General features: G+C 35.4%; 1 protein-coding gene across 2 annotated transcripts in view; it reads left to right on the forward strand.

Annotated features, from left to right (window-relative positions):
- GABRA2 (gamma-aminobutyric acid type A receptor subunit alpha2) overlaps positions 1-12,971 on the forward strand; it is a 61,555-nt gene that overhangs the window by 23,486 nt on the left and 25,098 nt on the right. For both annotated transcript variants that reach the window (XM_064652911.1, XM_064652912.1), the window contains one exon: positions 1,182-1,249. In XM_064652911.1, coding sequence (XP_064508981.1) covers positions 1,182-1,249 — 68 coding nt within the window. The remainder of the gene's footprint in view (positions 1-1,181; positions 1,250-12,971) is intronic.

The following is a 12,971-nucleotide window of genomic DNA, read 5'->3' on the forward strand; positions in this document are numbered from 1 at the left end:
GCTCATGGAACAGTCTTGGCCTTTTCCCTGGTGGCTGGTAAAGCATCTGCTGTCATGGATGAGCACCACTGGTTTCTCCCAGTAAAGGGCAGGGATTATACTGTTGACCTCAATGTAATTTTAAAAGTAAAATTTGTCTATACTGTTTATTTGTCAAAAGGTAGCTTTTAGGAAAACAGAAAATATTAACTATTCATATTAAATGATGATTAAATGTGGAAATCATAATCTAACAGCAGGATCACTTGTATAACAGGCAGTTGTATTATTTTTAGGAACAGGAAATTCTGTGATGAGTCAAATTGCACTTCGTTGTATTCAAATTTTTCTTTTCCAGTCAGTAGCTGGCTTTAAGGCAGAGAATTCCTTGTGTTGACTGTCTTGAATGCAGACAGTAGTTGGCAACTGCTGTAAGAAATTTTCTGCAAGTGTGTGCTAACCCTCTTAGTGAATATCATTCTATTTTGAGCCTAATTGAAGACTCAAGATAGAAAACTCAGCAATTATTTTTCCCTGCTGTACAATATCTAATAGTCTGATTTCATGGCTGTCTGACTACAATGATTAGGAAGAACATTTTCTTATAGTATTACAGTACCATAACAGTGTTTCAGGAGCATCGTGTATCAAGGGAAGGAACTATTATGTCAGAATATGTGCCACTTAAAAACACAACCAATGAAAAAGTAGGATGCTGCTATGTGTTATATTTGGTGTTGTCAATAATTGCTTTGTAAGCTTTTTCTTGTCTTTGGCTTTGAAAAAGCTATTAAGGATGAAGAAAGCAGCCTTCAGCTAGAAAAGCTTTAATAGGAGTGATCTGCAACAACAGAGATAACACCTCTGCGACAAAGGCATTTTGTGTTTAGAACTGTACTTCCATGTTAAGTCCAAGATGGTGTGGTTGTTTTTGCTGGTAGAGAAATGGGAAATATGTGTGTAGTTGCTGATCATTGTATAGTTTTTTACCTGCAACAAACTACTACCTGGGACAAACTCTTGTCTGATAACCTCTGTGTTAAGTGGGACAGAGACCCCCAGTTTTTATACCAGAATATTGATTAGGAGTAGTAAACAAGAACAGAAATCTCTTCAAAATGTCCCATAATCTTGCATGGAAAGTTAGAAGAAATACTGTCAATTTAAAATGTTTGCTTGTTTTTTTTTTCTTTTTATATCAGATAGTATTACTGAAGTCTTCACTAACATCTATGTGACCAGTTTTGGACCTGTTTCAGATACTGATATGGTGAGTTGCTGAATCTTTTGCATATACGGGTAAATGGTGTAAGATATATACTGCTAAGTGCCTTTAAGCTTGTATTCTGCTTTGACTTACTGTGAAAAAATTTGGAACTATTTAATTGAAATCAGAAAGCACCAAATCCCATTTAGTTCTGAAGCTGGCAATTGGTTTATAGATGTTACATGACAAGTATGCTTGTATTAGCAGTTTAATTTGGACCAGTGAATCTTCTGATTGCCCCCACTGACTGTACTTTGGTTTCTGTTCTGAAGCAGTCTTGAGATGAGTGAACTGAATTCCTCGTGGATGAAAAACTGGAGTGAAAGGTGCACTGTAGGAGCACCCCTAATATTGGCAACAGACTGAGGGACCTGATGGAAGTCTAAACTAAACTTCTTGAAAGATATAGATTAGAAGTTGGGTTATCTGCATGATTGTGGTATTCTACAGATATATCCACTGTTTAGTAACCATTTAAGGAAATCAGTGACATTAAAAAAAAAAAAAGAGAAACTGTCAGAATATTGCTCTGGATTACAGTTTTTCATGAAAACATTAATGGTAAAAACCTCTGAGGCAAAGAATTCTTTGTAGGCTTATGGCAAATCATAGAGAGATTAGAGAGAACATCTCACACTGAGAAGAAGGATCTGTTTTCTCTAAAAGGGAAGGGAAGGACAAACTGAAACTTACTTTAACTGCCTATTATGCCCCAATCTGCTCAGCAGGTTTAGGAGAAGGCTGGTTCACTCTAGGCAGTGTGTGGGCGAAATAACAAAATTCTCAGAAGGTTCAGTAACAAAGTTTTACTTGCAAATTTAAGAACATTAAGGTAGAATAACACAAATACTTGAATACTTGGCAAATTCTAAAACAACATCCAGACAAAGTAAGGCACTTCACAAACTTTAGCTTAGCAAACTTAAACTTAGCCAACTTTAACTTATCCAGATGCAACAAGGCACTTACTAAGGCATTGACTGGAATATTTTAGTCTGGCTTAGAACATATTTTGAGAGGAAGAAATCAGGAGAAGAAAGAGAGAAAGATAGGAGAAGAAAGAGAGAAAGAAAGAGAAATAAAGGATAAGCGTAGAAAGATATTACCACCCATGGATCCAGTGACGAGACTTCATAGCTGCAATTTTGATGTCTGGTGGTTGAAGTGATGGTCGCAATCTTGATCCATCGGGGGCAGAGGAAGCCCCGGAAACATGAAATCCAATGGGTTAATATATGCTCAGGTTTAGGTGGAGTGCTCAGGTACCTCCCCCGGGGTGGAGAGTTTTAGGCTGTCTGTTGCAACATTGTGGATCTTTTGCCACAATGCAGATCTGTTGCAGCACTGTGGGTCATGCACAGTCCTCTGGTGGAAGGCCACAGAAATGAGTCTGGGGGCACTTTGGTTATTTATGACACCTTCTAAGACATCACAGTTGCCTCTCACATCAGTGTTGTTGAGCCAGTCATGCCCCATCAGAAGGGATCAATACCTTCACGCCTACATGTGATGTCCCAATAACTCACCTGGGGGATATTTTTACAAGTGAGCCAGTTATACCCCATCAGAAGGGATGAATAATGTGAACATCCGCATAGCTTCCCAGGGGATGGGCAGTCATACAACTGAGACAGTTGTGTAAGGGAGGAAATTGGCATGATAAAAAGCTGTCCCACTTCTCAGGATGAGCTTCTTATCAACCTCTTCCCTTACCTGACTCAAAACCCAGCTTCCTGCTAAACAAAGCTTTATTTGTCATGGGCATCTTCCGGTGCTTACACCCTCTGCACCTGGGCTATTACCTTGCTCATCATCAGCAAGGCACCCATTGCTTTTGCAAGTGGCTGATTAAGCCTCTACCATTAACATTTCAGTCTGTCACACTATCCTTCCCATTCCTGCAAGAAATTATTTTTGAAGTGTTTTGAACATTCATTATTATATATGACATATAAAATACTACCTAGGTGTATCTGTAGGAATTAAAAATGAATATTTTTTTTTTAAATCAGGCAATATTTCTTTTTCTATGGAAAACTTTTAGATTATGCATCATACAAAATAGGGAACATCTTGATGTTATGAACTAGTTTGCAGTGAAACTAAATTATTTATAGTACACTGTACATTTAAAGTTATTTGCTCACTGACTAACAGGTAATCATAGCTCTAGAGTATATACTTTGTGGGTTTTTGTGTTTGTTTTTTGTATGGTAGTTTCAGTTTTCAGCCTCATGTTTTGATAGTGATGAATACATTACTGAAGCTTCACAATAAAGACCATTTAATAGGAGAAATAGACATTTATTTTCTTTTTGTTACTGTATGAGTTGCTGATTCTCTCGTGGTGTTTTTTCCTAATGATTTTAAATTTCTGAAATTGCTCTTATTTTATTACTAATTAAAAAAAACCAACCAAAACAACCAGGTATCCACAGCTATATATAAAGATGATATGAACATCTTGACCTCATTGGTCTAATATCTCAGGCCTTCACAGTGTTTACACTTACAGTAGTCCTGTATAATGGGGAGATGATATTAACCTACTTTTAAAGATTTGGTACTGAGGCACAAGGATACTTACCCAAGGCTGTGCAAGTCATCTGTGCTCAAATGGAAATTTAATGAAAACCTTCCTGAGCTTATTCCCTAACTCTCCAAACATTTTCGACATCAGTGGGTAAATGTGTGGAGAACTCTGGATGTCCATTTGCATAGACATATATAACAGTGCAATAAGGGATCAGGTTGTTTGATGCTACAGATCTATTCAGAGATGTTAATCAAAGCAGAGTGCAGTGCATCAGAACAGCAGCTGTTACTGTGATGGGTAGGTTTATTTGCAGATATAAGTAAGAGCAGTTTAATTCTTATTACTACAAGCTTCAGGGTTAATTTAGCTTGTTCTGTTGATAATTATAAAATCATTTTGAAACATGTGAGCAGTCAATCAGAAAATTTCAACATGTGAGTTTTGAAATAATAGCTTCCAAACTATCACATATTCTGTCGAACATGAAGGTGACATTAGAGTTTTAACCATGAATACTCTTTCATTTAGGAACTGTATGACAGAACTGATAATGTAAACTGTTATGCAGAGTATTCATTGATATTTTCTTCTGTAAATATGGGAAACTAATTTTTAAAATTTCCTCTTTAAAAGGCTTCATTTGAAAAATAGGTTTGACTATTGCCTGTGTCCTGAATTTTCAGAGGATCCCAAAATTAACCTCAGATCTTTTCAGGAAGGTTGGGTCACAGCCCCTGAGGTCCTCTGCTGTCACAGTGTGAATGGTGAGGCCTTCAGTCATATCAGATTTTTAGGCTGAACACTGCTGCTGCCCAAAACTCTCATGGATATCACTGCCCCTAGGATTCCTTTCCCTGGGATTTCTCATAGCAATGAAAGGCATCAGATGTGTGACTGTACCCCTTTGCATGATCTATTTTCCAGTTTGGGGTTTTTTCCCCTTGGTTAGCACCTTGTGAAGAATAATGGTGCTTAGAAGAAAAGCCTTTTGAAAACAGGAAGGGGACTCTCTGCTGTGAGAGGTGGCTAATACGTGCTTTACAGTTTGGAAGAAAGAGGTGGCACAAAGACAGTGATGGGTGGATTGGAGCTAAGGACAGTTCTCACACAGTATTGTTGATTCATGGAGTTCATAAAATGTCATTCCAACCTTTGTTGGTTTTGAATTGGTAGCAGTTTGTGAGGTTTCTGTTTTTCTCACTAAGTCTATCAGTTCCCATTAATGATAATATAATATTGTGTACAATCTGTGACTCCATATGATTTCTAGAATGGAGGTTCTTATTCATATTGTCTGTATTTTTCCAGTATCACAATTTTGCAAAAAAATAATTAAGTCCAGGGGAATTTGATCTTTGATTTTAAGTCAGCTGAAGTTGCCAATGATAAATCCAGGAGGTAGAAGCTGAGGCTGAGATTTTTCTCCAAATGTGTTGTCAAAAACATTTGGTCCTTACCGTGGATTAACACCTTCACTAAGTTAAAAAGATGTTACTCTCTGTTCTGACCAAAATAGTCAGCTACCAAATTTGTTCACTCTTGGCCAGGAGTCTGTTGCAAACTGTGCTTTAAATGAATGGCTGTGACTAAAAATTTGGGTATCTATATCAGTTGTGTCAAAGAAAAGCTATTGTATGTCAAACACTCTGTTTAATGCCAAATATACAATGCCAATATACAAGAAATTTCAACTTTGTTTTGTAAACTAGTGAGAATCAAGGAAAGTAAAGTAAAACATGGGATTAAACAGATTTTACTTCCACTCTTCTGTCTTTTTGAGCTGTTATTTCTCACAAATGTTTAAGTTCAGTATTATGATGCTATGCCTTATAGGCTTTCAACCTTATCAGTGATACAAATTTATTTTGACATTAGCCTGAGAGAAGAAAAGTTGCATTATTTAGAAAAACAAACAAATGAAAAATTGGACAGAACCACTGAAAAACAAAGCATCTCTGAATTTTCTAGAATTATAAGGCTAAATTATGATTAAAGAAGCTAATTAAAACATTTATAATAAAATTAAAATATTTAATATTTGAAAATTTAGAGGTAAAGGATAGTTTTCATTTGATTATAATTTGTAGGATAAAAAAAGGATATAGTTTAATTTAAACATTAAACCTGTTTATTTGTTTTTAAAAAAATCATTATAAATCTATCTGCTGCTTACTCAGATTTCAGCACTGAAAGCAAGTTACTTTTACTTCTTTTTTTCACACTTGCTTTCTTTCCAGGCTCTCTCAACACTTTTGAGTGTTCCCACATAGCCATAGATGTAGTAAGTACTGATGTCCATAATAGAAAAAAATAATGTATATAATAAATGAGAAACTGATTTACTCCTCAAGCAGTAGTTATTGCATGTAAGATTATGTAAGTACTGAAGTCCGCTATGAGAAAAGCTTTGCCAAGATTTAGCCAGATTTTGCCTCAGAGCAGTCTTTCTGATTGATACTGGGAACAGTCTTTCCTGCTTTCATACAACACACAGTTAGTAGGTGGCAGGACTAGAATCCATTTAGCTTGAATATTAATATTAACAAGCTTTCTGAAACTTTTGCATTTCAACTTTCAACCTTACATTTTCACTGTCGTTGGGGAGTTTTGTTCATTGTGATTAAATTTTTTGTCTCTATTTGTTTGTAAATAACAATATTTCCTAGTTTCTTGATGAGAGCCCTCCAGTTTTTTACTTTAGAGTCAAGGAACAGGAACGTTTCTCTGTAGAGATGATCATGCACAGCACACACACTAATGTCTTGTCAGTTTTCAATTGAAATGTCAATAAACATTTCTGATTCTTCAAATACAGCCAAAACAGAAATTTTCAATGAAGGCTGAAAGTCAAATCCAGAAGTGACCAGAAGGATTGTTACATTATTTCTCACTACAACTGAGCATGGTTCTTTAGAGAGAGTGACTGAACTGGGAACCCTGTTTTGGTTTTTTTCTGTCTATTTTTCAGATTTCCTCATTCTAGTTTGTATTTCAGATTTTGGGGTTTTTCTGTGAAACTTATTTTTAGCTGTTTCAGAGTCTATTAGCTAGAATTCCTTAACTGGAGAGAAGCTTTACAGGGGTGGTATGATATGTAAGTCTGGGCAGAATAAGGGAATGCACCAAGATGATTTTTTTTTACAAAGATTTCTTTGTAATTACTTTAACGTAGCTATTATTTTAACTCAGTAACAGAGGACTAAAGGTAAAAGAAATTACAGATACACTTGGCTTTTTTGGATATTGAGGAGCATCTAGGTTGTGGTTTTATAACTGATATGTTTCTGAAAAGTCAATAAATTTGTTGCTTTATTACCTTTTTTTATTGGCTCAGATCATTGCCTTTGCAAGTTAAATCCATGGGCTGAAATTTTGATGAGAATATCTCATAAACTCTTGCAGAGTTTCTGTCCTTTTATTCTGTTGGGAAGGCTTGTTCCTCTGTGCAACATCCTGCCAAGTGGATTGATATTGGAGATTGATTTGTCAGAGACTGTGTCCAAGCCCTTCACCGACATTAGCACTCTGTGTACCCCTTGTTTGAATTCCTGTTCCTGGCACCAGCAATCAACTGTGTTTCAGGATTGCTCTTTCTCCATGTCTGAATAAAAAAGGATAATGAGAAGTGTTTGTGTTTTCAGTCACAGCAGTGTGCATAATGTCCTGTAGTCTCTTTTCTAAGTAATCCCTACTCGTACCTTTCACATGCCTCTCTTGCCCTCTTCAGTACTTCTTTTGGGCTCAGAGTTCATTTTACATCAGGTCTATAGAAAGAAAGAGAAAGAAAATTATTCAGAGAAGGCCCTTTTCATAAATGAATATGAATAGAAAGACATTCTCTTCCCTAGACACTATCATTCAAACTGGTTAAACACATTTTTTCCAGACTTTTTTTTTAATACTCCATGTTTAGATTCAACGCTTAGACAAAAATGACTGAAGTTGGCAGATGAAGCAGAAATAGAAGGCTTGAAATGAGTTCTTCAAATACAGGAAAATCATACTACAATTCCCTAGAAATATTCCACATATTCTTGATAGTATTAAAGATCATATATATCTGGAAGACATTACTTACGTATTTAAGAATGAATATATGTTCCTTTGAAATGCAGTGTTGGGATAGCGTTTCAGTTTTTAACAGGGCTGTTAAGGGTTTTGATAAAAAATAACCAACATTGCAGTTTCAAACCACAGCCCTCCTTCATCAGAATATTTTCAAGTATTCTATTCACCAGTGTGAATTCACCCCGGAAAGACCCGAAAGGAATTTTTGGCCATTTGCTATTTCCTTCTATTTTCTGTGTTGTGCACACATCAGAAGGTAAGTTTTGAAAAAGAGCAAAAGGACTCAGCTCATTTATCTGTGCAGTGAGATTTGATGTTCAGTATACCAATAGAGAAGTATTTGTACAGAGCCTGAGTAGTCAGTGCTCATGATTGGAGCACTGAGTCGGTTTGGAGGAGAACTATTTCAGTCCTGATGTTGTTAGACAATTATTTGTTTTTAGAGAAGAGATAAGTAGAAAGTAAGATGGATTGTTTGTCCAGTCTGGTAGACAGGCCCAAGTAAAGCCAAACCATACAATGATGAACTAGGTTATGCAGATTGTTGTAGTGAGTTAGTGTATGTCATCTGCACCATGCATAGATCTGTCCCACAGAGAATGAAATGACCAAAACGACAAACTAATGATTTGATCCTCCCACTGTAAAGCTAACTTCAGCATTCATTCAAAATGTTTAGTATGGAAGTTTAATAAATTGATTTGCATCACAAACTTGCACTCATCAAACCCGCAAATATCAGGTTATAACAAGAGTGCATATACTGTGTAGATTAGTTTTCTTTGCATAATTGCATTTTTTTGAGTCTAAAACTCCTTGATTTCTGGAAAGTTTTTTTTTGCCTAGATGCATACCGATCATGTTAGTATTCAACAGTAGCAGACACATACTAATATTGTTAATGTTTTTAAACTAAACTGAAAGAAAAATTACACATTTCCTTAAAATAGATATGATAACAAGAATTTACTTTTTAAGAATTAAAATTATGAAATTATACTAATGTCCAACTAAATATTAATATGAAGACCCTATATTAGCTAGTTGAGATTTAGGCCCATGTATCTGAAGTGTTTATCTCATCAATGTATCAACCACAGGATTTCTGACTGTCTTTAAGGAATCAATGAAAAGATATATGTGCCATTTTCTCTTTACTTGTTTTTAATTTTTTTGTATTTGCCTTTTAGAAGTTTTATATTTTACGGTATTTAAAATTTGCTTTTGTGGTTATAAATGTGTGTCAGTTAGTGGCTTTAAGAGTGGTAAAGAAAAGCATACTTTAGAGAACTGAATAAGAGAAATCTTTACAAGTAGGGAATAAGGACCTCTGGCCTAAACTATTCATTAAACAAAATGCTGTTTTCTTGAAGGTGATTAATAAAATGTTCAATCTGCTTCAGGAAAATACTGATTGCTAATGGACACTTACAATTTTTTGAGATGTTTGGAGCACGTCCATCTTTACTCCCTGTGCAAAAACTGCCAAAATCTGCCAACCATTAGCTCAGAGGATGAGAATACATTTTTTGTTCTCTGAACTTTTCCCATACAAATCTGTCCTTAGCAAAAAAAAGAAGACTGACATGTAGTGAGGAGGGATTGCTTATACTCAGGTCAGTTAAAGCTTCTGCCAGAGATACTAATGTCTTTTTTTATGGTGCATACTGTTATGCACAACAACTGCATATTAAAAGAAGAATGAAATTTCTTCACCATTTTATTCTTCTAACCATTGAACTGGCAGTGCTTCTTCATACTGTAGTAAGAACTCATTGTCTGTACCAAAAATTTCACATAAGCTGATATAATACATATTTGAAAGATTAATTGTACTGTGTTAGAATCTAGCTGTGAAAGCACATTTTAAACACAAATCAGTGGGAAGCATTTTATTGTTCAGCAATGATCACAGGAGTCCTTTAAAGACCTGGAAGTGTTCTCCTGTGATTTTGTGGAGATACTGCACTCTATACTGGAGGGTAATTTGGTCGTGTCCAAAGACAGCACAGGTTTTTTCACATAGGAGAATATCTGCAGTTTGAATGAAACTAGTATTGGGTATTAATTTGAGTATCCTTTCTAGAGTCCAGATTTGCATTTCTCACAGAATGTTAGTCTTCACAGAAAAGTAAACATTACACAGCATTTACCACAAAGTAGCATGTATATAGAATAGGAATTAGTTACAAAATTTTTATGTAGCATATTTTGATAAATGCTGACTTCCTATCACATTGAATATACTCAAAATACTTCAATAATTTCATATTTTTTCATTTATTTTATATAGTAAACATCAACAGGGTATTCACGATCATAAGTATAATAAATTTGGCACAGGAGGGAACATGGGATCGGTGGATATAGCACTGGGATGCAAAAGCATGGATTGTATTTTGCTTTTCATAATCACTCTAAATGGACCATGACAAATTATTTTCACCTCAATGCCTTAGTTTCCTTTCATACAAAGCTGAGATCCCAATATTTCCTTTGAAAAAAATGCACAGAGGTCTTTAGAAAGATAAGTTAGATAAGAACTATGTGAGATTTTATTACCATTGTTGTAAATGGAAGAAAAAGGTGTTTGTCGTCATTCACACCAAAGCTTGGTTTATTCCCTATTTCCATCTTCTAAATGGGATGTTCTGAAATAAAGATCACCAGTGTGGATTGGATGGAGAGATTAGAATTACCTGTGGATCAATCAGAGATTTATCAGTAGAATCTTTCAAGGCTGCAGCTCAGATTCTTTCCTACTCCTTACTACTTCCTACTTCCTTACTTCCTAAGCTGTTGCCCTGCAGCAGGTGTGGGATTTTTTTGAAATATTGCTGTTTTGATTTAGGGGCATTTCATGTCTGCTTTTTTTTTCCAGTTTTATTTCTCTGTGATTCTTTTTATGTATGTTGGAAGACAGTAAAGAAGCAGGACCTTTGAAGTTCTTTTTTGATGGAAACATTGCAGAAAGTTCAGATTTATATTCTAATGATTTATGTGCAGAAATATTTGTCAAAAGAATCTGTAGGATGTATCACTCTTTTTGAATTTCAGTGGGATTTCAAAGTCTTACTCCCTCAGGCTCTTCTTCCTACTTCTTTATACCTCAAATATCAATCTTATCATACATAGCAATGACTTACTGGTAAAGCCCCTCAGACAAAAACCACAATGAAGCTCTTAGGGCAATTGTTTTCCTTTAATTACACTGTGTTTCCATCCAAGTTTCATATATTCCCCTTCTTCAAGCACACTGTTTCTGCTGCTCCTGATGCTCCGTGATACTAAGCATTTTGTCACTTTTCCTGGTCTACAATTGAACTGATAGGTAAACTGTTGTTTTTAAATGGGATTTTAAGTCGTATGATATTTAACAAATAAAACAACATATAAATCAGCAAATAAAGAGTACAACTGACCGTGATCTATCACAGAGAAATAAGCAAAGTATTTGTCATGAGACTGTCTCTGGTAGTGATGAGAGACTGTACAAAATCGAGTATAATAGCAAAGAAATACATGTTTTAGAGGTTCATAATTTTGTATTTCAGAGATATATTTACTAAAATATTATTAGAGATAATAGCAAGTGGCTTTAAAGAAAGCCAAGCAAATTAATTTTCAGTGTACTGTAAATTTGATTTAATATGATTTTGAATATTTATGATTATAATTAGAAAAATGACAAAATTTTATTGTATTTTATTGTAAGACCTCTTGGTATAGCTGAAAATTGAGCTGGTAATTTTTGCCAGATTAGGTTATAAGTATTCATAATTTCCAAAATATGCACTTGTCACAGTTCCTAATGAGAACTGTTTTCTCTCCTGCCCCTACCGTGTTCCTTCAGGTGACAAAATTCTCTTTCTTTTATTCCACATGCTCTCCTTAGCCTCTGGGCCTGACCTGGAAAAGGTCCTCACAGCTCCTTGGCTCACAGACCAAAGGAGCTGAAGAGGCTGTCACTTGTCGCTGTCTAGTCAGCACTCCTTTTGTACCACTGTATGATTGACGGAGAAGAACCTTAAGCCTTGTTAATCAGCACACAAGGGAGCCAGCAGAAAGTGATGGAGGCTGATAACTTCCTTGAAGTCACTTCTATATTGAAATCACTTGAATATTTTATATTGGTTGAATTTTATCAGGACTTGTCAATTCAAAGATAATTTACTTGAAAATGGTTTATGTAAAATGGTTTATGAAGAGCAATTGCAATAGTACAAACTGTCGCAACATACAAATATTTTGAAGTCATGAGACCATTTTGTACCTGTCCAACAAAACAAAAAGGTAGTATTTGCTAATACACAGAATGCAGTTTCCTTCCAACAAAGTTTTTATGCTCTTCCATTTCTGATTTATATGCTGTGCTGACAGTAGCAAAACACTAACTCAATTTCCAGATTCAATTTGAAGTTAGTGGATGAATTTACATTATCAATGTTTAATCAGTATCTTTTTTGTTTGTTTGTTGCTTAGAACAACAGCAAAACCCAGCAGATGGGATGCCCAGCACTGGTTGACATAGGCATCTGGTCTAGGTTATCAGTCTGTTTTTGCCTGCATTCTTTTCCCGGATTATACTGCCTTCCCAAGTTTAGGCATCAGAGTAAAGTTCCATAGACAGTGTGTGCCACCTGTCAGTCATCACCTATTGTTTCCTACCTATGTATTTTTCTTCATAAAATCCATACCACTACAGAGCCTTACATTCCTCTTTAGAAAATCTTCCTTATATCGTCCTGCTGGAATATATTGTACCCTTTATGGGTTGCCTTGTTTCCTTACTTCTAGTCTCAGCCATTCTCTTGTGCTGTTGAAATGCTGGATTACTCTACAGCAGTAGATGCCACAAGAACTATTTAATGTCTTTCTGTATATTTTTTCTTACTTCTTAATGTAAAATAGCTATGTTTACTGAAATTAGCCTTGTCACACACCCGCTGTTTATCAGGTACAGAAATCTAAATATTGGAAGTGTTCAATATACAAACAACAGCTAGTAATCATGGAGAAAGTCATACCCTTAATACATTGAATTCCTGTTTATTATTCTCAATATTATACAATTTTGTGTGGTGATCATTCTCCCTTGACAATTTTACCAAGGGAATTCTG

The sequence above is a fragment of the Pseudopipra pipra genome, chromosome 4 (assembly GCF_036250125.1).
Source record: "Pseudopipra pipra isolate bDixPip1 chromosome 4, bDixPip1.hap1, whole genome shotgun sequence".
Classification (NCBI taxonomy): Eukaryota; Metazoa; Chordata; class Aves; order Passeriformes; family Pipridae; genus Pseudopipra; species Pseudopipra pipra.